Source organism: Euphorbia lathyris, chromosome 9 (assembly GCF_963576675.1).
Source record: "Euphorbia lathyris chromosome 9, ddEupLath1.1, whole genome shotgun sequence".
Classification (NCBI taxonomy): Eukaryota; Viridiplantae; Streptophyta; class Magnoliopsida; order Malpighiales; family Euphorbiaceae; genus Euphorbia; species Euphorbia lathyris.
Window position 1 is genome coordinate 39,969,016 of NC_088918.1, and position 25,534 is coordinate 39,994,549.

Below are 25,534 nucleotides of genomic sequence, written 5' to 3' on the forward strand. Positions count from 1 at the left end.
GATCACCCGCATAGTCTGAATCAACATAACCTGCCACCATATTCTCACTCCTTCCAAATTTTAAACAAACATTAGTAGTACCCCTTAAATATCTCAGAATCCATTTCACAGCATTCCAATGATCTTTACCAGGATTAGACATATATCTACTGACTACACTGACTGCATGTGAAATGTCAGGACGAGCACAAATCATCGCGTACATGATACTACCAACCGCACTAGAGTAAGGTACATGTGACATATATTCAATATCCTTTTTGGACTGTGGACATATATCAGCAAAAGTCTGAAATGAGCAGCAAGTGGAGTACTTACAGGTTTAGCATTTTTCATGCCAAATCGCTCCAACACTTTTTCAAAAAAACTTCTCTGAGTTAAACAAAGTGTTCCTGCAGCTCTATCTCTATAGATCTCCATACCAAGAATCTTCTTGGCAGCTCCCAAATCTTTCATCTCGAATTCACTGCTCAGCTCTGCTTTCAATCTGTTGATATCAGACATATCCTTGGCAGCAATAAGCATATCATCAACATAGAGTAACAAATAAACAAATGAGCCATTTAGAAGTTTTGTGAAATAAACACAACTATCATATTGGCTCCTAAAATAACCATGCCCAATCATAAAGGAATCAAACCGCTTATACCACTGTCGAGGAGACTGCTTTAACCCATATAGTGATTTCCGCAACAAGCAAACATGGTCTTCTTTGCCTTCGATTTCAAAACCTTCAGGTTATTGCATATAGATTTTCTCCTCAAGTTCTCCATGTAAGAAGGCAGTTTTGACATCGAGTTGTTCCAACTCCAAATCATTTATAGCAACCAATGCAAGCAAAACACGAATAGAGCTATGTTTAACAACAGGAGAGAAAACATCATTAAAATCAACTCCTTGTACCTGACTATAGCCCTTGGCTACCAATCGTGCCTTGTATCGAGCATCTTCAACACCCGGAATGCCATCTTTTCGTTTGAAGACCCATTTACAACTGACAATCTTCTTATTCTTTGGCGGTTTCACCAATTCCCACGTTTTATTTTTGTGAAGAGATTCCACCTCCTCTTGCATGGCTATCAACCATTTTCCAGAATCATCACCGGACATAGCTTCTGAATATGTTGAAGGATCGCCAACTCCTTCAGTCTCTTGTGCAGCAACACAGGCAAAAGTGACATAATCTGCTAATTTTAGAGGCTGTTTTCTTTCTCTTTCTGGCCTGCTTCTAGCAACTGGATGCTCCTCTTCAATTGATGTAGATTCTTCTACTTCGGTAGACTCTGACAATTGTTCATTCAATGGAGAGAATGAATTCTCCACCTCAACTTGAACCTCCACCTGCTTATCAGAATTCTGTATCTTGGTGTTAGAAGTGACTGAAGACTCCTTTGGATTAAGCATGACAGATTCATTAAATACAACATTTCTACTGATTACAGATTTTGGTGACTTAGGATCAAGAATCCAAACTTTATATCCCTTTACACCAGGAGGATAGCCGAGAAAAATGCCCTTTTTAGATCTGGGCTCCAACTTTCCATCATTCACATGAACATAAACAGGACATCCAAAAATCCTCAAATCAGAATAATCAGCGGGTTTTCCAGACCATACCTCTTCAGGAGTTTTACAATTAATTGAAGCAGACAGAGAACGATTCACTAAATGACAAGCTGTTAAAGCTGCTTCAGCCCAAAAGTCTTGAGATAAGCCAGAATTTGATAACATACAACGAACCTTTTCCAATAGAGTTCTGTTCATCCGCTCAGCTACACCATTTTGTTGTGGTGTTCCTGGAACTGTGAGATGTCTAGAGATGCCCATATCTTTACAAAATGTGTTGAATTCATCATTGCAAAATTCTAGACCATTATCAGTGCGGAGACGCTTAATCTTCTTATTGGTCTGGTTTTCCATCAAGGCTTTCCATTGCTTGAAAGTGGCAAAGGCCTCATTTTTCTGCTTCAAGAAATAAGCCCAAACCTTCCTGGAGTAATCATCAATGAAGGTAAGCATATATCGAGCACCACCTTTTGAAGGAACACGTGCAGGCCCCCATAAATCGGAATGGATATAATCCAAAGTGCATTTTGTTTGGTGAACACCAGTGTTGAAGCTGACTCGTTTGTGTTTGCCAAAAATGCAATGCTCACAAAACTCCAACTTGGACGTAGGTTTACCACAAAGGAGACCTCGTTGACTTAACATGGACAAGCCTTTCTCACTCATGTGGCCGAGCCTCATGTGCCACAATTTGGTAATGTCTGACTCCGGCATGGAAGAGGAAACTGCAGCAACACCCGTGGCTGTTGAACCTTGTAACACGTACAATCTTTCAACTTTTCTGGCTTTCATTACTACTAGAGCACCTTTCAAAACCTTCAAGACTCCATCTCCACCAGAAAATCTGCAATTATTGTCATCTAAAGCAGATAAAGAGATAAGGTTTTTCTTCATGTCAGGAACATACCGTACATTTGTCAAGGTTCTGACAACGCCATCATGCATTTTGATTTTGACGGTACCAATACCAACAACTTTACAAGGAGAATCATTTCCCATTAACACAACTCCTCTGTTTACTGATTCATAAGAGGAGAACCAATCTCTGTGAAGGCAAATGTGAAATGAGCAAGCAGAGTCAAGGATCCACCCTTGTCCAGATCTAGCACCATCGTCGGACACGGCATAGACTTCGCAATCTACTTCATCTTCAGCAACACTGGCGTCGGCATGATTGTCTTCTTTATGAACTTTTTCTTTATTTTTCTTCTGTAGCTTGAAACATTCAGCTTTGATGTGCCCTTTCTTTTTACAGTAATTGCATGTCACATTACTGTATCTAGATTTTGATTTTGATCTCGATCGATTGTTGTTGTTGCTGCTGAGATCTTTTGTAGAAGATCTTCCTCTAACAACCAGACTTTCTGCAGGGCCATTTCTATCACCAGAAAGCTCTTTGTCTATCAGATCTTTTGAAAATAGACACCCTTTAACCTCATCTACAGTTAGAGTGCTTTTACTGTAGATCATGGTCTCCCGGAAATTTTTGAAAGACGGCGGTAAAGATCGTAACAACATAAGAGCTTTATCTTCTTCTTCATATTTAATATCTAAATTTTCCAGATCCAGCAAAATGGAACTAAAATTATCAAGGTGTGACTTTAGGGATGTACCTTCCGCCATATTGAGCATGTGAAGACGATGTTTCACAACAAGCTTGCTGGTGAGGTTTTTGGACATGTAGAGAGACTCAAATTTCTCCCATAAGCCTTTAGGAGTCTTCTCATGGATGACTTCACGCAGAACCTCGTTTGACAAGCATAACTGAATGGCAGCTAGAGCTTTCTCCTCCATTTCTTGTTTCTTCTCCTTTGTTACCGTGGGAGGTAACTCGTCTGCTAACACCTTGCTCAATCCGTTCTGTGTCAAAATAGCTTTCATCTTGACATGCCATAAGGCAAAGCTGATAGTACGATCATACTTCTCGATATCAAATTTTGTTGTCGCCATAATAGATCCCAAAATAAATATTAATTGGCTCTGATACTAATTTGTTAGGGAAAACCCCGCAGCGGAACGAAATATTTAATTTGGGTAAATAAATTGACAACAAAATAAAAGAAGAACAATAAAGTAAATGACACAAGGATTTACGTGGTTCGGCGGTGTGCCTAGTCCACGGGCGAAGGAGACCGAAAATTATTCCACTAGAGAGACAAAAGTGGTACAAAAGAATGGAGAAAATAACACTCAAAACCCGTAACCCCAATACACCCAAAACCTCACAATTCTCTCTTAGAGAATATCACTCAAAACTAGCAATCTAATATCAATTGCTAGGATGCACAAACCTATGCCAATACATGGTATTTATAAGAAAATTTTGGGATGTGAATGGAAGAAATCAAAGTCAAAAATTACATGTGAACAAAGAGAAAAAAAACTAATGTGAACTTTGACAAAATTGTATGGCTTGTGTTCAAAATTCAACACAATTTAATTTGAATGTTGAATTTCAAATCACATTCATACATTAGGAAAAAATATATATTTTATAAAATTAAAAATATTTTGTAATGAACGTTGTTGTTGTCGTTGTTGGTTTTTTTGTTTTTTTTTTTTGTTTTTGGACAAAAGATGAAGGTAGGCTTCTAAGAAACCTCATCTAAAAACGGAGAGAGTCCACATGATTATGACTAGTTTGTGAAGCATTGGAAAGAGTTGAATGGTAGTACTCCAATCAAAATGAATTTCATTTTACTGAAGCATTCAAAATCTTGAATGCCCACCTGGGTTAAGAATTACCACACCCCTCATTTCAATTGACAAGGACATCAAAGATTAGGACAATCTACTGATTCAACTTCGGCTGCCTGAAACTTCCCAATTCGAACAAGTAATCTCAGAAAGTTGCTATCTTTCTTTTAAAAACAATTTAACACAATTAATTTGAATTGAGATTAACAATGGAGGCGATAGAAAGGATAACCCAGAGATTGAAAACTTTCCCTTTCCCTGTGATTGTCATACTATGCCTAATCCAAGCACTCGCAGCAGGGGCTACAACAAACCCTTCATGCCAACACACTTGCGGCAATCTTAGAATTTATTTTCCATTTGGAATCGGACAAGGTTGTTTCATGAACAAGAGTTTTGAGGTAATCTGCAACTCCTCTTTTTCGCCTCCTAAACTTTTCTTACCTAGCATCAACATGGAATTCGATGCTATCATGTCAGGCCAGGTTCGAGTCAAAAATCCTGTACTTTCTTCAAATTGCAACCATAAATCTTATAAAGGATTAGGAATCTCTCTGTTAGGCACCCCTTTTGTCTTCTCAAATGTTTCCAACAGGTTCACAGCCGTAGGATGCAATAATTATGCTATGCTTGTAGCAGACGGAACAACAATTGGTGGCTGCCTGTCCTTTTGTCCATATGGAGCTTATAATAATGTAAGCGGCTGCTACGGAATCAACTGCTGCGAGGCCTCAATTCCTCCAAATATCCAGGCTTTTCAAGTAAACATGACCAACCCTTTGAGCAATGTCGAAGATCGAAGCAGTTGCAAGTCTGCTTTCATGGTTCACCAAGATTGGTTTGCATTAAAATTGTCAACATTAAGAAGCTATGATGATTTAAACTTCTTGGATAATGTTCCTGTTATTCTTGACTGGGCCAATGAACAAGGCTTTTGTGATATAAGTAAAGCCTCCAATGTCAATTGCACTCTCGATCAGACTTATTGCTGGAAACAAATCAATACTAATCAATTCTGTGTTTGCAACCAATGTCAAGATTTCAGACGATGCACAGCTCCAAGTAACTATTATAGCTGTCAATTATACTGCTTTTATACATCTGGAGGAGGCTATAACTGCTCATGTCCTCTAGGACATTCTTACAGCGGCAATAGATGCTACCCTGATCATGTCCTTTGGGGAAAATCTCAGGCCAAGACCAAAAGTGTCATAATAGGTATGCAAATTGAAATTTGTAGTAATTAACATTTAGGAGTTTGGAACCAACCCTAAAGAGTTTGGAACCAACGCTAAACTTCTATTGAACTTCAGCAAATTTATACAGAATTACAAACATAACTGACTTCCATAACTTATCCTAAACATAAGCAATAACTGAATAACTTCTCCTAAATTGATATGTGGAATTTAGAGTAGTGATGAAGTTTTTGAGCTCCGTAACAATGGATCCTTGTTGCTTGTTCATCATTTCGGTGAGTGTTTGCTCCTGCTTCTTATTATTTTCTATGAACATGCTTTTCACCATTGATTTGAGGTTTTCCTCAATTTTCTTTAGCTCCTGAGCTCTGGTCTCAGCCATGGCTGATTTCTGGGGGTTGGATATGGCGGGAGGTGGTGGAAAGGGGAGGATCGGCGCTCTGATACCAAATGATACCCAGAAATAATAGAGACACGTGTCTCATAGAGACTAAAGGAAATACATAAGTAAAACGCAAGCAGATAATGAAAACGACACTACAATTAAATTCCACATATCATAAATTCAAATAATTAAATAAAACATTATCTGCTAATAAATTAACTAATGCACATTTCCAACAAAATTCTTGTACCATCAATTAACAAGAATGAAACTGAGGTTTTTGAGTTTTGCAGGTGTTGCATCAGGTTTTGGACTCTTGTTATTACTTGCTGGTTTGTGGTTATCATACAAGTTAGTAAAGAGAAGACAATCAGAAAAGCTGAAACAGAAATATTTCAAAAGGAATGGGGGTTTGTTACTTGAGCAACAACTATTTTCTGCAGAAAATCATGTTGAGCAAACAAAGGTATTTACTTCAAAAGAGCTAGAGATGGCAACTGATGAGTACCATGTGAATAGAATCCTAGGGCAAGGAGGGCAAGGGACTGTTTACAAAGGAATGTTGACTGATGGAAGAGTTGTAGCTGTTAAGAAATCCAAAGTTGTTGATGAAGATAAGCTTGATCAATTTATAAACGAGGTTGTAATATTATCACAGATCAATCATAGAAATGTTGTTAAATTGTATGGTTGCTGCCTGGAAACACAAGTTCCTCTTCTAGTCTATGAGTTCATTCCTAATGGGACACTCTACCAATTTTTACATAATCAAAACCAAGAGGAGTTGTTTCCACTTACATGGAAAATGCGCTTGCAAATTGCCACGGAAGTTGCAGGAGCTTTAGCTTATTTGCACTCCGCAGCTTCTATGCCTATCTATCATAGAGATATCAAGACTTCAAATATACTTTTGGATGAAAAGTATAGAGCAAAAGTTGCAGACTTCGGGACCTCCAAATCAATTTCTATCGATGAAACGCATGTGACAACTCGAGTACAAGGAACTTTTGGATATCTAGATCCTGAATACTTCCAATCAAGCCAGTTTACAGAGAAAAGTGATGTTTATAGCTTCGGAGTAGTTCTTGCGGAGCTTTTGACAGGGCAAAAACCGATCGTTTTATCAAGAGAAGATAGAAGCTTAGCTACATATTTTCTACTTTCAATGGAACAGAATCGTTTGTTTGATATCATTGATGTTCGAATTCTGAAGGAGGGGAGAAAAGATGAAATTATTGCAGTTGCTAAGCTGGCAAAAAGTTGTCTGAACTTGAATGGGAAAAAGAGACCAAACATGAAGACAGTGGCAATAGAGTTGGAAAGGATTAGAGAATCTGAAGGAGCTTCTTCAATCAATCAACAACAATATGAAGAGGTTGATTATGGTGTAGGAGAATATCTTGCTCCATGGGAAACTACTTCATCTTCAACTAGATCTTTCAATAGCTAGTTCTTCAAATACCATTTTCATGTTCTTATTAAGTATGGTAAGTGATGGTCCTAGCGTCGAGCTAATCACTCAAAATGCTAAATTATTTAGGAACGCGTGTACTGAATCCAGATGAGTTATGTTATAGCAAGTAATGATCTAATATGTTATTTTGTTAATAAACGACTCGAAAATGAAGATGAAGGTTGTTTTCTATATTAACCTGCTCCTATTTCGAAATAGGAATTGTCATACTTAGCTAACAATTGTATTCTAAACTATAAATTTAAGCATGTAAGCAATTATAAAATTCTTAGGTTAAGGTCACTAACCTTTTGTGAAGCTAATTAATCTTAAACCATGATTAGGAAGGTATTGAATCTAAGCTTAGAAATTATAGTTTATTTATTTCGTGGTGTGTTAATTTATATGGTTGTCGGAGTTTGAATTCCAATAAGACAACTCCCATATAACTAATGTGATTTAAGCAATTTAACAAAGGAATCAAAGCAATCATAATAACTAAACTATAAACTTTTATTGCAAATGATATACAAACATTCCACGCATCACAATTTATTAAAAATAATAAATTTTTTGACCTACAACACACACAGATAAATGATAACTTTTTTTAAGGACATAGATGAAAATAGAAAAACAGATGATATTTTACTTTCTAGTACTCTTTTAATCCTTCTACCTCTACAACAAACGGTTAGAAAAGATCCATGCCCGATAAACCCACTCTAATACTTAAATTAGCAAGTATTGATATTAGTTGTGTAATTTATCTATCTTTTTTAGATCATATATATTTTCTATTTATAGTGGTTGTTAAGGGTATTCCTTGTCATTTTGAGAGTGTGGCCTATTGAGTCACAAGACGAATGTCATTCTTTAGTTGGTTCTACGATGTGAAGTATGTGACGTTGTCGAGTAGTACACCCTGCCGATCTTACTAGACCTGTGTCCTTTGAACCCTTAGTGTGTCAAAGGATACGCATTAATCCTTGTCTCATGTCCTTTTGCATAACCGTTTTCTGTAATCCAACGGTTGCTCTTTTATGACCATACGGCCGCATGGATGGATGGCAGGGACACGTGGCCGAACGGTTCCATTCACATCTTAAGGGAATATTCTCCTCTTGAATTGAACAGTTGATGTACGCTCTTTGGATCGATGAGTGACAATGCTCCACGTGTCCAAGGTGTTTCCATGGAATATTCTTTAGGGTATCAACGTGGACAAAAGAATTATCTTCTAAAACTTAGGATAAAATTAAAAAAAAACTTTGTGCTTTCACATTTTGTTAAACTTGTGGAATTTTTTTTTTGTCCAAACAAGATTTTTGTTTTGCTAAAAGCAAGAATATTTTAGTTTGACACGGTATAAAATGACCGTTAACGACTTCAAAATGAAAAATTTCAAGAATTAAAGTTGTTTAGTGTCACATTTACTATGAAACTAAATTTTTTATTTTTCAAAATCATTATCTCTCTAAATATTTACTTTCTCGCTTCCTACCATACAACATCTAAATGATTTAAAAATTAAAAGTCAAAAGAATTAAAATATATCAAATTTTTAAATTTTTTATTTTAAAATTATCACCATTTATTTTAATTTTGAAATTTTTATTTTTAACAAAACTAATAGCAAACCTTATTAGCAATTATAAAAGATGCTATTATTTATTTAGACTTGTTTTAATTGGATTCGATTTAAAAGAAAAGAAAAAAAGAAAAGCGCAATTACAGGAGTGACAATGCGGTGCCGCTATGGAATAACGAAAAAACTACTAAAAAGAAAAAGAAAAAAGAATAGTGATTTATACTGGTACTGTACATTGCTTGCTTCAGCGAAAAGAGACTGAAACTTCAAGAAACATCATAACTTTTACTCAGTCAACTCTCCGCAACACAGACAATCTTCTTCGACTTTCATTTGTATGTATTTCATCTCTTAATTTTCTTTAATTTCTGTTTTTCTTTTTACAAAATTCCTCGCTTTTTTGCGTGATCCGATCATCTTCTCTTGTCGACGAAGTCAAAGGTGACGGAAAAAGAATTCTTCTTGATCCTTAGGTCATATGATGAACATGTCATTTGCAATGCTTGTTATTCTTTCTAATTTTCCTTTGGATTTCTGATGTTCCCGATAATTTTCTTTTGACTTTATATGGTAGCCGACCCTAAAACATTTGGTGTAATCGTCAAAGATGCCTTTAGTTTCTTGAAATTTATTTAGGGATTTGAAGCTTGGAATATCAGGACAGTATTTCCTTTGTAAATTTCGATTTTCTTAGAAGACGAAATCCACACTGAAAACTATTGAATTGTTTTTTCTGGAAATAAATTATGTAGCTTGGTTGTCTGATAACAATGTTTCATTGACTATCTGAGTTGAATCTATGTTGGTTGAATTTTTTCTTTTTTCTATGGTTTCCTCACCCCTAGATGAATGACATCTTTAGTGATCTGCTATACTTTATGTTAGGAATTGCACATTCAGGAACGTAATCAGTAATTTTTGGTGGGTTTTCGGAGGTTGGTAAAGATGAGCGACAATTTGATGGAGAAAGTTAGTGCTTTTGGTGAACGCCTTAAGATTGGAGGTACTGAGGTGGGTAAAAAGATGACTGCTGGCATGAGCTCAATGAGCTTCAAGATGAAGGAGCTGTTCCAAGGTCCAAACCAGGCTGATAAAATTGTCGAGGAAGCTACAGCAGAGACCCTTGAAGAGCCTGATTGGGCCTTGAATCTTGATATCTGTGACATGGTTAATCATGAAAAAGTCAGCAGTGTTGAATTAGTTCGTGGTATAAAGAAGCGAATCATGATAAAGAATGCTAGAGTTCAGTACTTGTCTTTGGTGTTGCTCGAAACATTTGTGAAGAATTGTGAGAAGGCTTTCTCAGAGGTTGCAGCTGAGAGGATTCTTGATGAAATGGTGAAGCTGATTGATGATCCTCAGACTGTTGTTAACAATCGGAACAAGGCTCTGATACTTATTGAATCATGGGGCGAGTCAACTGGTGAGCTGCGCTATTTACCTGTTTATGAAGAAACATACAAGGTACTCATTGCACTAGCTCCTTTGCAATTTCTCTCTTTAACTGACAAACTGGTTTGGTACGATTCTTAGGCTTGGTTAAAGTGAAAACAACCTCCATTGATTGTTATTGAAAATAATTGCTCCTAGTCCAGCTTATTAGAAACTAGAGACATTCTTTCAACTGCTTTGTTTTGTTAGTGAAATGAGATGATAATCCATATTCGGTATTTTTTCCCCTTATTTTATTCAGATACGAGTTTGGCCCAGTTTGGCTTGCTGTTCCTAAATCAGCTTCTCAAAGTTTTTTTCTTCTTGCTGCTATTACCAAACCATTTTCTGGAACCATTCATATTGTGGTTGGGAAAACAGCTCTGGTAAAAAGTGAAAAGAATTGAGAAAGAAAATATGAAGAGCAGAAGAATGCTTCTGAACAGAATGCAAACAAGCATTTTAAGCACTCCACTACATGCCTTCACATTAAAATCCAATAATAAAATTGATTTATTTAGTAACAAAATCCTTTAATTTTGTTGAACAAGAATTTTAAATGTGCATCTCAGAAGTTGAATGAAAGTACTATAGATGTCTATTATGATGGTAGTCTTGTTCTTTTTGATATTACATGAGTTTCCAATTATGTTGCTTGCATATGTAAGAATTGCAGAAGGGTTTTTTATGTGTGTGTGTGGTTGCCTTTCTCTGTTGCTGCAGATGTAGATGTTAAAAAAGGATTTTTTTGGCTAATACTTTTTCTTTTCCTTGAATGCTTCCTGCTCTGTGCCTCTCCTCTCTTTCTGGGCTTGTGCCTTTTCAATTGAAGAGCCTAAGATCAAGGGGCATCCGCTTCCCTGGCCGTGACAATGAGAGTTTGGTGCCCATATTTACACCTCCTCGTTCAGTTTCAGCAGCAGAAGTTGATGCTAGTATTGTGCGGCAGATTGAGCATGATATTCCTGTGGTAAGCTTTACAACAGAACAAGCAAAGGAAGCGTTTGATGTGGCAAGGAACAGCATTGAACTTCTCACAACAGTCTTGTCCTCTTCACCCCAGCAAGATGCTTTGCAGGTTCTTTTATTTTGCAAATTAATTTAGTTCATACGATGTGAAGTTATGCTTAATAGTTTGCTTTTACAGTATCTAGGGCTAGGTTCTTTCTAGATTATTGAATTTATGCTCAAGTTTATTGACCAAGTGAACAACATTTGAGTTGCATAAAGAAATCCAAAATTTTATATATGGATGGTTTTCTCTTGTCCCAGCTAGCTACCAGACCTTGCTATGAGTAGTAAGAGCTTTTCAATCTATTAGGAACATAAATTATGGCCACTCAGGTGTTTGGTTAGATGTTAAAAAAAAAAATTCCAATCTAGCATTGGGTTGTTTGGTTAGATATTAAAATAATTTTCCAAGTATGTAAAAGACCACTGTCCTTGAAATCCTTAAATTGGATATATGTAGATGTTATTTATTTATTTATTTATTACGTTATCCGGTTCGACCAATCCGAGCCATCCGGTCCGACCAAGTGACCCGTGACCCAGTCATCAATCTGGTTTAATGTCCGGTCCGGTTCTGATAACATTGGATTTTATCAAGGAAGTCTCTTAGGATTTTTAATTTTTAATTTTTATTTTGGTAGTAATTAAATGCTATAGAACACATAGGATCTGACAACTTCAGGATTTTGGCAGAAGTGTATATGGTTTATTGACATCATAGTTTTGTTCACCATAGCTCGATAATCGCCCTAGTCCTTGAAGCGATCCTTTTAATGTTTGCTACTTCAATGCTGAGTGAATATGCAATCATGCTGCCCTTGCCATGAACTATGTTTCCAGTTGATCAGGCTGACGTATGTACTCTGAAAGGAAGAAGTTGGCATGGATATTATTGTTAAACACTGATTTGTATGGTGCTCAGCCTTGAAAATTGAAATCCTTTTTTTTTCTGTTGCAATATATTATGTGACATGGGAGGAGTTTGAGCAATGGTAATTGAGGCTAGAAGGGTTGAAATGGGCAAGGTTCATGATGAAGCAGTAGCTTTACTGTGAGATAAATTGATATGTTACTATGAAATATAACCCATAGATGTTTTTCTTATAAGGTGGATGTGCGCTTTAGTTCTTATCTGCTACCATAGAAACAGATTCACTCTGGTTTGATTAAAAGCAAAATCTGTTTGAACTGTTAGTGCTTGTTTTAGAAGAGTAAGAGAGTTGGTCAATTCTTGTGGCTTGTCCTACAAATTTTCTGTTTATGTGTTTCCTTGAAGCCCCCAATCAGCAGGGATTGAAGTTTGACTGTGAACTATGGAAGCATTTGTAGACTAGGCTGCTTGTGTAATACATGATTTGGTCCATAGGTGGATCAAAATAACTGGCAACTGAAGGCTTTCTGTCTATGTGGTTGGGTTGCATGGATATTGATGACATTCTCTTTTTCCTGTCTTGCTTCTCAAATTCTTTGGATCTTGTGCATCTTTTGTGTCTACTTGAAGTTTCAAAATTTGGGTTTGGCTTTGACTTTATTATTATTGTTCTTTATTTTGTTGTTGAACTTGTCATATTTTTCATAACATAGAATGCAAATCAAACCCATATTTGAATTGAAATTGAGATATTGATGCAAGTCCTTCCCATCTGTACTTCAAATGATTCATGTCTGAAAGAGGTTGTGTTTATTTATTGGATGAAACTTCTGCTACAGGACCTCAACAAATTTAAAGTTAGTTGTTATATTATAAGTTAGGAAATGCTTCGTCATTTCATATTTGAACGGGCTTTTGTTAAATAGTTCTGCTATTGGTGAAGCATCAAGCAAGGGGCTTATCCTTGAAACTTTAGAGTATATTTTGAAGAGAAATCAAATGCATTGAGATTTCTAACGTATCCAGCAATAAAAGAGAGGAGTAACTAGTAGTAGAAGAAGGGAAGAATGTGGACAAGTGAGGAAGGGAGGATGGGGGGAAGTGGGGGAAGGCAACTGGTAGTTATCATTTCATTCTTAAAGTGAAATGATATATTTGAGAAATTTAATCCAACACCAATGTTTGAATATTACCTTGTCTTTAGCAATGGTGGTGTAACTGAATCCCCTGTAACTTCAAGATTACTTTTCTAAAATGATATATTTGAGAAATGATCATATGATTTGGGCAGTTGAAATCTTCTAGGCACATTTATACTCTTTGCTGATGCTATTGGAAATTCCATTCCATGTCTGTTAGTGAAATAAACAAGCCCTTTGTGTCTGGAAGCTTTTCCGGAACTAGAGCTAGAAATATATAACTTTGTGGACTTTGAGTAACGGAATGCTGTATTTCCATTGGCAGGATGATTTGACGGCTACACTGATCCAGCAATGTCAGCAGTCTCGATCTACTGTGCAGAGGATCATAGAGACATGTGGAGATAATGAAGCCTTGCTGTTTGAAGCCTTGAATGTGAATGATGAGATCCAGAAAGTTCTCTCCAAATATGAAGAGTTGAAGAAACCAGGTGTGGTTCCTTCTGCGCCGGAACCTGCTATGATTCCTGTTGGTGTGGAGGTGGATGAGCCGCCGATGCAAGCAAAAGAAGATGCATTGGTTAGGAAGCCAGCAGGTTCAAGGGGGGGAATCCATGGAGGAAGCAATGATGACATGATGGATGACCTTGATGAAATGATATTTGGTAAGAAAAGTGGTTCCGGGGGAACGTCTGAAGAGCCAAAGAAACAGCAATCTTCCAAGGATGATCTAATCACCTTCTGAGTTGATTTTAGGAAATAATCAGGTCTTGAATTTGATGTTTGATTCTAGAAAAGGGTAGAGAGAGTGTTGTTTTGCACAATATACTAGCACTCCATTGATTTCTGTCTGTAAGTAGTTTATTGTTTTGGAATTGGTTGACACTGAGAGGGTATATTATATACATATTTATTTTATTTATGCATACACTTTCAAGTTTGCTTCTTAAGTGGCATTTGATTGACACCATCTTTTATTCATGTTTATGTACTGTGCTGTGCCATCTTCGAATATTCCCAATGCTTCAAAAAATTGAAAAGTTTAATTAATTCACTAGCATTATTTTTTATTTACCTTTATCTATTGCAAGCCAAAACGTACCTTTTGTCTTGACACCTCCAATTTATTGATGTGGCAATGGGATTTTTGTAAAAGAAATTTTGCTCTCTTTAATAAGTTAACATGTCAATTTTCTTCTTCTTTCGAAACTTCGGGAGGCGAAAGGTTGTCCTAACCCTATTAATACACAGAGGGTAGGTGCAATTTTACTTCATCTTCTTCAATCTCCGAACTTGCAACCTTCTTCAAACTTGCAATTTCTCTAAAACCTTCTTCAAACTTCTATTTATTAAAGTAGTAAGTCCATCTTCTTTCTTCATCATCTTTTTTTTTTTTTTGTAAGAAATGGATGATTTCTCTTCAAAAGCAAAGAATGTATTCCTGAAGATCAATGTCATGGCTTCCTTAATAATAGGTGTACATCTTCTTTCTTCTACCACATCTTTTCTTGTGAGAAATGGATACTTCCTCTTCAAAAGTAAAGAACGTGATCCTGACAATCAACGTCATGGCCTTCTCAATAATCCAATATCGATTGGATGGATTAAAAAGGAAGCACCTTAGTTGAACAACTACGAATGCGTCATCGCAGACCAGAGGGCAAGATGCATCTTCCGTCAATTATCCGCCTCACCATATTCATGATCCAAATCAGTTATAACTTCAGCTATTTACTGTGAGAGTCTGTATTTGATGTCATCTTATATTTGGGTCCCTTGGATGGAGGGCTTTTTATATTGGATATGTGAGACAGTTAACGAACACAAAATGAAATTTCGAAGAAATAATGATATTTTAAGAAACTTTAATTATTCAAAGATTTTGTTTTGAGATAATTTAAATGGTGTTTGGTTAGGAGAGAGAAAATAAACTTTTAGAAAAAAAGTTTTCAAAAATAATGATTTTATAAAATAAAAAATATGATTTAATAGTAAATATTATTTTAAACAATTTTAATTTTTAAACATTTTTATTTTAAAGTCGTTAATGGATATTTTAATATTTTAGTTAAAATTTAGTGGTGATATTAAAAAACTGTAGGGCTTAAGTGATTGTTATGTTAGGTGTTAAAAGTTTAGTAAAATTTATTAAAAGAAAAAAAGAAAATGAAAAGAAAATTGAGATCAAACAAATAAAAAGGAAAATAAAATAGGAGTTATATGAGTTCAATCTAGCGAATGTGAGAAAATTGTAGACTTTTGTCATCAATCTCCCATAATATATGATGTCTGCTTGAAGATGAAATCGAATTGTCGAATGCTCAGCCAAGAACACTTTTGAGCTAATTCTCGTCCAAAAATGGCAAATAAACTCCACATATCCCCACCTTCGAGATCCCGATCTCCCTTTCTCCTCCTCACCCTTTCCTTGTTCGCTCTCTCCCTTCTCTTCCTTTTCTTCTCCTTCTCCTCACAATCCCGTAATCCATCCCCGTCTCCCCTCTCAAATCTCTCAGCCAAACCCCAAACCTCCTTTCTTACTTCTCTCGAGCACTTTCTCACTGTGAAAGCTCCTACATATTCTCCCACTCCAGATGATACTGTTCTTCAAGTGACTGAGGATGACGTCACAAAATTGGATCAACGAATGTTTTTGAGAGAGAGTGAGAGATTCTATGGGAATCCCTACTACCCTATCGACTTTCCTATTAGAGTTTACGTCTACCAAATGCCCATGAAATTTACTTATGATTTGCTTTGGTTGTTTAGGAATACTTACAGAGAAACTAATAATCTCACCTCCAATGGCAGCCCTGTGCATCGATTAATCGAACAGGTATGATCCTGATCTTTCTTTCTTTCTTTCTTTTCATTTTTGCTCTTTGATTCTACTCTCTGATCGAATGTGTTAATGTTACTACTTTGGATGCAGCATTCTATTGATTATTGGCTCTGGGCGGATTTGATAGCGCCGGAGTCAGAAAGGCTTTTGAAAACCGTTGTAAGAGTTCACAGGCAGGAGGAAGCGGACCTGTTTTACATCCCTTTCTTCACCACGATTAGTTTTTTCTTGATGGAGAAGCAGCAATGCAAGGCTCTTTATAGGGTGTGAGTGCACTTCCGAGGTTTATTTTACTAATGATGCTGTGTACTTGTCTTTTCTTTCATTTCTACTTGTTGTGCATGTTAGCGAATGGGATGCAACATTTTGTGACCCAACTGCGTCTGAATGCCTCGATCATGAATTAGTGATTCTGCACTTACACACACATACAAGAGTTTAAACTCATTTTAGAAGTCATACTTCGTGTATATTGTTCATGATGAAAGTGGATCTTTCTTCTTATTGAGTATTTTCTTCTTTCGCCCCCTTCATATGCCACAATCAAGTTGTAATTTGCAAGTTAATATCATCATTTTTTGTTACTGAGACTGAATACTAATTTTACATTTCAAACTAAGCTTGTAACAAGGAACTTACTTGGGAATGGGATTCCTGCTTCTGGCTTTAAGTTTAGAAGGCGATCCACCTGTTTATTTTCAATTTCCTTCTATATTATATCCTTCAAAGAATTTAAACTGGTACGAAGTGTTAAAGTTATTTTACCTTTACCTGCTAATTGTGTGATGTGATTTTGTCTATGGCTGTAGGAAGTTCTGAAGTGGGTGACTGATCAACCTGCATGGAGACGGTCTCTAGGGAGGGATCACATTCTTCCTGTCCATCATCCCTGGTCTTTCAAGTCTGTCCGTAGAAATATGAAAAATGCAATTTGGTTGCTACCAGATATGGACTCTACTGGGAACTGGTGACTATACAACTAATTGGGAATTGAATCTATTTTTAACAAGTATGACATCATATGTTCTGAATAATCGTTTCAAATTTCAGGTACAAGCCAGGACAAGTGTTTCTAGAGAAAGATCTGATTCTTCCATATGTCACCAATGTTGAATTGTGTGATGCCAAGTGTGTAGAAGCAAGTCAATCGAAGAGAACTACCCTGCTTTTCTTTCGTGGCAGACTTAAAAGAAATGCTGTAAGATTTCAGTTAATCGATCAGTTTGCATTTAGTACTTTATAGGATGGGCAGAATAAACTAACTACAAATGGAGAAAGACATATGTCACTTTCTAGTGCTTGAGGTAAGGGGTTGATGTTGATTACAAGCTATTAGTGCTAACTATTAGCTGCAGAAGATATGTAATTTAATTGTCAATGTTATTGTGGCTTTTAAATGTTAATCTACTACCATGCTGTCAATGAAGAATTCTTGGGAAAGTAAGGTTCATGTTTAGAGATTTTGAGATCGTCATTTTAGATGTAGCATATAAACATTGGTTTTGAAGAGTTTCCATGTTTTGGAAACTAAAACTCTCTGAAACTTGTACTTTATGTTTTGGTCATGTGTAATTTATGTTGCACGGAAACTCTTCTTCACTAGCGCTTCCAAGTTTCGTATTCGTTTCCGTTTCCATTACCATTTTCTAGCTAAATTTTCTTTGAAATAACTTTTCCCACTGTCCGTTTCAGTTTCAGTTTCTTTTTCTGTGCAACATAATGTGTAATTTAAGAAATCTGCATGCTTGTTTCTTAGAATAAAATATTGTTCTTTAAGTAGAGCGGTGTCTTAACCAATTCATCACGCCGATCGAGTTTCATTAAAACTCTAATTTTTCCTAAATCATTTTCTTCAAGCTTTCAAAATAAAAAAAAAGTCACATGGCTCTTATGTTTAGTTCTATTATAAAAGAAGTCACATGGCGCATATTTATGTTCTATTATTTTTACACTTTTCATCCCATGTTTCTGTTTTCTATACATCTTACAAATATTGTTTCCTTGTATCCATTTCCGTCTCGTTTACCTTCTCCATTCCTCGTTTACCTTTTCCATTCCTGTGCAACATATATCTAGTGAGCTCTTCTAGCTGTTATAATCTGCTATTTATTTTAATTAGCCTTCGGAATAATTAATGACTAAAACATTCTGAAGTGTGGATGGCGCATTTGCATGAGATTATGCCATTAGGTGAAAGAAGTACTATTTTTCGTTGGCTTCTTCTTTGAGGCCTTCTTTTATCCATTGAAATTGGAGTTTGATTACATTAAATATTTGAGTAGTGGTAGTCATTTTTGCTTCTGCTCCATGTTATATTCCAAGGGGTTGATGCTTAGTGAATTGTATCTACTGTAGGGTGGGAAGATACGTGCTAAACTTGTAGCAGAACTAAGTGGTGCAGATGGTGTGGTTATAGAGGAGGGGACAGCTGGAGAGGGAGGGAAAGCAGCAGCTCAGAACGGCATGCGGACGTAAATACATGTCTTTATGTTTTTCTTCTTTTCTTCATTTTTTTTCTTGTAGCTTTCTTGCTGGATTTCGTTGAAATGTTGGTGTTTGTCTCCTGTAATCAGGTCGATCTTTTGCTTAAATCCTGCTGGTGATACTCCATCATCTGCCAGATTGTTTGATGCAATTGTTAGTGGTTGTATTCCGGTTATAGCCAGTGATGAATTGGAGCTTCCTTTTGAGGGGATACTTGACTATAGAAAGGTTAGCATGCATTTATTGTAGCTTGTATTATTGTGTTTGACAACCTTAACATTATGCCTTTGGTTAGTTTTGGTGTTTTATCTATGATATTTAATGCATGATAGATTTGGGCATAGCCTGGTAAGTGTTGTATTGAGTTAGATGACTGCTGTCTAGAATTTTATTCTGTTTAATTTGGCATTTAATTCAGTGTGATTATACTAAAGAGCCTTATAAATGAAGTGTGGTCCAGAAGATGCATACAAATGGGGAATCCTAAAGTTGCTGGAAATTTAAAAGATGGACTTTATTGAACAATCATCTTTGCTAGAACTCTGTCCAGATGCTTTTTCATTACGATCTTGCATGATTTAAATACACAAAATAGGATTTACTTCATTTCTGGGTGATATTATGTGTCTAAATTCATTTCATTGTTGTTTCTATTGAACATCTATATTGGGTGATAGCTGATGCCTCTCACTTTTCTTGGAGTGCAGATAGCATTATTTGTTTCTTCTTCTGATGCTGTACGGCCAGGTTGGTTGTTAAAGTTTCTGAAAGGTATCAACCCTGACCAAGTGAGGGAAATGCAAAGCAACCTTGTCAAGGTAGTGCATATTTTAGTTTGCATGCGTTGCTGATTTATTTTCCCCGCAAATCACTATTTAGCTGATAGAGTGATTCTATATACACACACATGCCTGCGTACACCATTTGCTTATGAGGTCCCCAATTCTGCTTTTTCTTATTAACTTCTGAATTTTCTAATGTCAGACAGTAAGGTTAGCAAAGAGTGAGAAAAAGGAAAAACTAGATGCCGAGTTCAGAGATTTGGCTACTTATTGAAATCTTACTTATTTTGTTTTAATATCTTTCAGTACGCGAGGCATTTCATGTATTCCAGTCCAGCTCAGCCCTTGGGTCCAGAGGACTTGGTCTGGAGAATGGTTCGTAATCTGTTTATTTATTTATTTATTATTATTACCTTAAACTTTTGCTTCTACTATATTATTTAAATGCATGTATTCCTGCTCTTACGTATGAATGCAAAAGTAGCTCTTAGAAATTAAGCGAGCATCTTATTTTCTCTTGGCATGATAGCTGAACATTTCACTTATTCTTATACCATTTTGCAAAAAGCTTTTCTGGTTTCTTCATTTATTCTTATACCATTTTGCAAAAAGCTTTTCTGGTTTTTTCGTTTGTGTTATATATATATATATTTCTCCCTCCATTCCTAAATATAAGACGTTTAGAGGTTTGTAATTTGTTCCTAAATAGTTGACATGTGTAGTTTTCTATGGTGCCATAGATATTGTTTATCAACTTTGCCCTTACCAATTAAAAAGAATAATGGCTAGATTCAATGTATGTGTTTAATGAAGAGAAAAGCTAGGGTGGTTTTTGTCCTTTTAGCAATATATTAATTATTTTCTTAATGCTGGTGAAAGATCATTAAACGTCCTATATTTAGGAATGGAGGGAGTATATGTTTCTTATAGAAAGGTAGCATAGCACTATTTTAATTTTCTCCATGGTGATTGGATAGAGGGTTGGGAGGAGTTCATAGAAGGAAGAGTTAGGAAAGGAAATGAATGGTTTGAGTAGGAAAGTAAGTAATTGACCTTACCTTTTTTTGGGAGGAAGGTATGGGTTCATAAGGATTAATACCATTACCCTGTTTAGTTTGAAGGAGGGTTCATAAGGGAATGGTAGATAATAAAATTACTGAAATGACCCACTTATATAGGAGAGAAGGAAAGGTTGTGATTTGAGTTAAAAAGGAGGTGATATTAGAGAAATTGAATAAGGGTAATTTTGTATCATGAATTCTTAACCCCTTAAACCCTCCAATTGGGAGGGTCTTGTAACCCCTCATAAAACGCTTACCCATCCAATTACCCTTCTTGCATACAATACAAGGGTTATTATTAATGTTTACTAAGGTTTGATTGCGTGTTATGGTTATTCAATTTCTTTAATATCATTATTACCTTTCTTTTTAATTCAAATCACCAAACAAGGGTAAGGTCAATCCTTTACTTTTTCCTGGTCAAAACATGATTTGTCCAGAATTTTAAGTTGGAAGCTTTCTTCAATTTTCAATTGAACCCACAACTTAGGTGGAATGTTATTTGATGCTTGTTGATTATTATATTATTGTTTTGGTGGTGTGGATAAACAGTTGGCGGGTAGGTTGATGAATATCAAGCTTCATACACGAAGATCTGAGCGAGTGGTAAGAGAGTCAAGGAGCGTATGTACTTGTGATTGTAAGCGTGCCAACTTGACTGCTGTCAGTTTCATGTAATCTAAAGGCAAATGTCCCTCACCTTTGGAAATCATTCCTTTCTAAAATTATTTGGTTATAAACATACTGATTCAGTTTTTTTTTTTCCTGAGAAATAGGATTAAATGGTTTGTGCATCACGTTCTATAAAAACCTTCATGTCAAATTATCGGTGTTTATAGGCATGCTTGAACTAATATACGTGGAAACAGTAGTGTTGCAATTTGCAGGGAATCTAGTCAAGGCCGGATTAGACAAATTGGAAGCTTGAGACAAAACTTACAAAAATAAATAAATAAATATCTATTTTAGTATTTTATAAATTTAGCGCATTTTCCTTAAAACTTTGGCTGTATAAAAGTTCTATATTCAAGCTAATGAGAGTTTGTCCGAGTCGTAAGAAGTTGAATCTCTGCTTATCATGTTTGAGGTTTAAAAAGATGTTCAATATGTACATGATTAAAACTACAATTTTTCTATTTAATGAATATTTCTTGTGAATTTAAGATGGACTGAGTTATAATAAACTTAAAAATTGAGTTATAATAAACTTAAAAATTGAGTTATAATAAACTTAAAATGACAGTGCTTATTTTTGCCACATTATTTGAATGTGGAACTGAGAAATAACCCTTCAAAGATAATTATTTTTGATTTGAAGCAAAGGTAGTATGATATTATAGGAAGTATGGAGGGACAATGAAGCATGTTAAGATGGAGAACTAGTTTAGTTTAATAGATGAAGATAATTAGTTTGAATTATTTTATGGTTGTTATTAGATTTTGGAGAAAATGAAGGAAGGGTGTAGTTCCATATGGAAATGGAAGGAGCAACATCTATTTATTTGAAATTAATAGCGACACTTAAATCAAACACAAGTGTATAAATAATGAAAGAAGCAAAAAGAATATAAATAAAATAAATGCAAAGAGGAGATCACGTTGGTTCTATCATTAAAGCCTCCACTTTTCAATTGATGGGTGGGGATCACGCGGTCTTCAGGTTCAACAATGTTTTGACTTTTTCTTCAACTTATTTAGGGTTAAATTAGTGCCTAAGTTACAACCAACAATCAATTTAATTTACATCATAAAATTGGGTAAATTATACCCATGACCACTTAATCTTACTCATTTTAATATTGTGGCAACTTTAATTTTTAACGGTATGGCTATCGAAATTTACTCTTCTTAACACCGATGGCTATTCAAAACCTCAAAACGACCGTTGACGGTCTCAAAAAAAAAATCGAAGAGTTAATGATATTCTAAGGAACTTTAATTCTTGAAAATTTTCAATTTGAGGTCATTTAGGTTTTGTTTGGTTAGGAGGGTGACAATGGGGCAGGGAAAACCGAAAACGTGGGGATCCGAACCGATGGAGCCAAGGAAAAACCGAAAATTTAGGGTACGGGGTTGGGGGCGGGGAAAATTTTAGCTCCGAACATTAAAATTGGGCAGGATTGGGTTTTACTATCTCCGAACCGCGGGGATCCGCAAACCGCCCCCGAAAAATCGCCCGTAAAATCACCCAAAACTCTCCGCAAAATAAAATAAAATATTATATATATCTAAAATAATTTTAGTTTAAATTATTAAAAAAATCAGTATTTTAATTAAAAAAAACCTATCTATTCTATTGTTTCTTTTCTAAATATTCCAGTAAAAAAATATATTATAATAAACTAACCCTAGAAATCTTATCTATAATCTGTATCTGTCGATTCTTTTCTTTTCTTCTCTCCTTCAGACACAACGCCGCTCCTTCTTCTTCACTTTCCTTCTTTATCTTTTCTTCTCTCCTTCAACGACGCTGCTCCTTCTTCTTTACTTTCCTTCTTTTCTTTTCTTCTCTCCTTCTTCACTTCGGACAACTCTTCTTCAAATCAACCTGCTACTCCACGAATCAGAAGTATCTTCAGGCTCCTCGGCTTCTACTCATGACACAACAAAACCATCTTCGGGCTGAGTTTGTTGTGGCTTCTATTCAGGTATTATTCATACACCTTATGGTTTGAATCAAATTTTAGTGTTGGGTTTTTTATTTGAATCAAAATTTGTTGTCTGCTACAATTCTGGACCTAAGAAAATTAGGAATAGAGGAGAATCTGTTAGTTTACTCTACATTCTAGAAAATATATCTGCCTTGGTATATAGTTACTCTTGGTATATCATGTGTATTTAATTTTGTTGAATTTGTATAGTTTTATTGCTGCTCTTTATATGTCAGTACTTTAAGATTTGATTTTTTTTTTTTTGTATATCAGTACTGATACTGAATGTTGAGTTTTTTTATTGCTGCTATAAACTTATATGTTTTACAATAAATGTTAATGTTGATTTTGTAGGTGAATCATAGATAAATTTAGTCATGTTGATTCGTCTACGAATGGTGTTCATGGAAGTATTAGTAGTCGTAAAAAATCTACTACCAAATCATTAAGAGATGGGTCAACACCAATTGGACAAAAACACTTCAAATGAAGAAGACACCTTGTTAATCAAACGAGGTCGATCAGACGTTTGGAATCATTTTAAAAGACAAAAAATTGAGGACAAGTAGAAAGCAATATGTCAGTATTGCAATAAAAAAAACTTGGTGGAGAATCAAGGGATGGAACCTCACACTTACATGGTCACTTTAAAGATGCCCATTAAGGAAAACAAAAGACATAAAGCAAAGTCTGTTAGGAGCTAAGATTGATGATAATGGGAAGTCACTTGCAACTTGGGAGTTTAATGAAGAACTTATTAGGAAAGAGTTAGCATGTATGATTGTGTTTCATGAATACCCACTGAAAATGGTGGAGCATTACTGGTTTCGAAGATTTATGAGTGTTCTCAATCCAAGTTCAAGAGTGTTAGTCGGAATTTTTAGAGAGAGAAAGCTCTAACAAATGTGATTTTGGAAAATAAAAAATGTGGTTTCATGGTAAATGTCGTTCTGAACAACTTTAATTCTTGGATATTTTCATTTTGAGGTCATTAACGGTCATTTAGGAGTTAGTTAAAGTTGAGTGGTCACCGGTGTTAAAAAGTGTGACGTTTAGTGGTCATACCGTTAAGAATTGAAGTTCAGTGGTCACAATGTTAAATTGGGTAAAGTTCAGTGGCTATAGGTGTAATTTATCCAATTTTACTTAAATTTGAATTTAAATTTAACTAAGATTCGCGTTAATACTTAAATTTAAAATTGATGCTGACTCCTAGATTTTGAGATCTATTTTGATTTTTAATTCATTAAATATTCAAATCAACGTTAGTTTATCTGCATTCACTTCCCATGCACGTGGTACGCAGTTACCATCAACCAACGCTAACGAGGAAAGGGCATTGGACCTTCGATAATCATATGTTGGTCATCCACGAATCACAACCTGGGGAAGATTCATCTAAAACATCTTTTCATCTTACTAATTTATGGGTGCAAGTGCACGACTTGATGGTAGCTTATTTTTTGAAATTGTGGATAAAGCTTTGACAAATTACATCGGAGGCTTTGTTTTTTATGATTCAAAGAGCGTGTGGACACATGATCGGGCCTATATGCGTCTAATGGTGCAAGTGGACATACGATATCCATTAAAGAAGGAAAAGAAAATCAGAAAATCAGGAGAGGAATGGATGTTGTGTACCTTTAAATATGAGAAGGTTCCCTTGTTCTACTTTATACGTGGATTCATTAGTTATATAGATAACTCGAGCCTAAGACATATCACTTCGGGCTCCACCTAGGATAATGTCTAATTTGGGTGGGGGAAGGTGGCTAAAGGAAGAATCAGAGGAGATAGGGGGAACATCAGTGACAACAATTAGACGATCACTAAAGGAAGGTGTCAACAACTCGTTTCATCAAAGGAATATCGACCAAGTTTGCTTTATGGGCCCGAAAAATCTACAACACTTAGCCAACAACCTGGGAGCCAGTTTGGTGAGGAAGGACAATGTAGTTCTACAAGAAATTACCAACACTAGTGATAAGGAGAATGGGCTTGAGATAACATAGGAGAGGAAAATGAGACGTGGTGCAGATGTGACTGGCCAAGGGAGGAGGACAGTTTAGGTGGGAAAGGAGAAAATGACTAGTAATTCAGTATAACAAGTAGCTACTGTAATGGAGGTAGACAGTTTGCACATGACTTAACACGAAGGAGGCTGAGCAACACCACATGCCTATCCACCCAACCAATAGTATGACATCAAATTCGAAGTTAGTAGCTGAGGAGTTCGATCCAAAAAATGGAAATAAGGCAGACCTAAATACTCGAGCATGCCCTGCACTATGAAAATATTGAGCTGGAACTGCCAAGGCTTGAGAAGTATTCGGGCAGTTCCAATTTTTTGTGAGCTTGTCAAAGCTAACAA

At 35.8% G+C, this 25,534-nt stretch overlaps 2 protein-coding genes across 2 annotated transcripts; both read left to right on the plus strand.

Annotated features, from left to right (window-relative positions):
• Positions 1-4,453: 4,453 nt before the first annotated feature.
• On the plus strand, positions 4,454-14,269 carry LOC136207352 (wall-associated receptor kinase-like 22). Its single transcript, XM_065998619.1, has 5 exons — positions 4,454-5,481; positions 6,141-7,296; positions 9,809-10,355; positions 11,155-11,400; positions 13,669-14,269. The coding sequence occupies exons 1-5, from the start codon at positions 4,473-4,475 to the stop codon at positions 14,086-14,088; spliced, it is 3,378 nt and encodes a 1,125-aa protein (XP_065854691.1). The 5' UTR covers positions 4,454-4,472; the 3' UTR covers positions 14,089-14,269.
• A 1,293-nt stretch (positions 14,270-15,562) lies between these two features.
• Positions 15,563-21,348, plus strand: LOC136206416 (probable arabinosyltransferase ARAD1). Its single transcript, XM_065997453.1, has 9 exons — positions 15,563-16,179; positions 16,276-16,449; positions 16,995-17,152; positions 17,236-17,383; positions 18,541-18,656; positions 18,759-18,897; positions 19,377-19,487; positions 19,758-19,826; positions 21,065-21,348. Exons 1-9 carry the CDS (start codon positions 15,703-15,705, stop codon positions 21,188-21,190), a joined length of 1,518 nt encoding a protein of 505 aa, XP_065853525.1. The 5' UTR covers positions 15,563-15,702; the 3' UTR covers positions 21,191-21,348.
• The last annotated feature ends 4,186 nt before the right edge of the window (positions 21,349-25,534 follow it).

Coding starts and splice junctions, on each gene's coding strand:
- LOC136207352 (XM_065998619.1), top strand. CDS start 4,473: ATGGAGGCGATAGAAAGGATAACCCAGAGATTGAAAACTTTCCCTTTC. Junction 7,297..9,808: donor ACTAGATCTTTCAATAGCTA/GTTCTTCAAATA, acceptor TAATCAGTAATT/TTTGGTGGGTTTTCGGAGGT. Junction 11,401..13,668: donor CCCAGCAAGATGCTTTGCAG/GTTCTTTTATTT, acceptor TTCCATTGGCAG/GATGATTTGACGGCTACACT.
- LOC136206416 (XM_065997453.1), top strand. CDS start 15,703: ATGGCAAATAAACTCCACATATCCCCACCTTCGAGATCCCGATCTCCC. Junction 16,450..16,994: donor AATGCAAGGCTCTTTATAGG/GTGTGAGTGCAC, acceptor CTATGGCTGTAG/GAAGTTCTGAAGTGGGTGAC. Junction 18,657..18,758: donor GCTCAGAACGGCATGCGGAC/GTAAATACATGT, acceptor TCCTGTAATCAG/GTCGATCTTTTGCTTAAATC.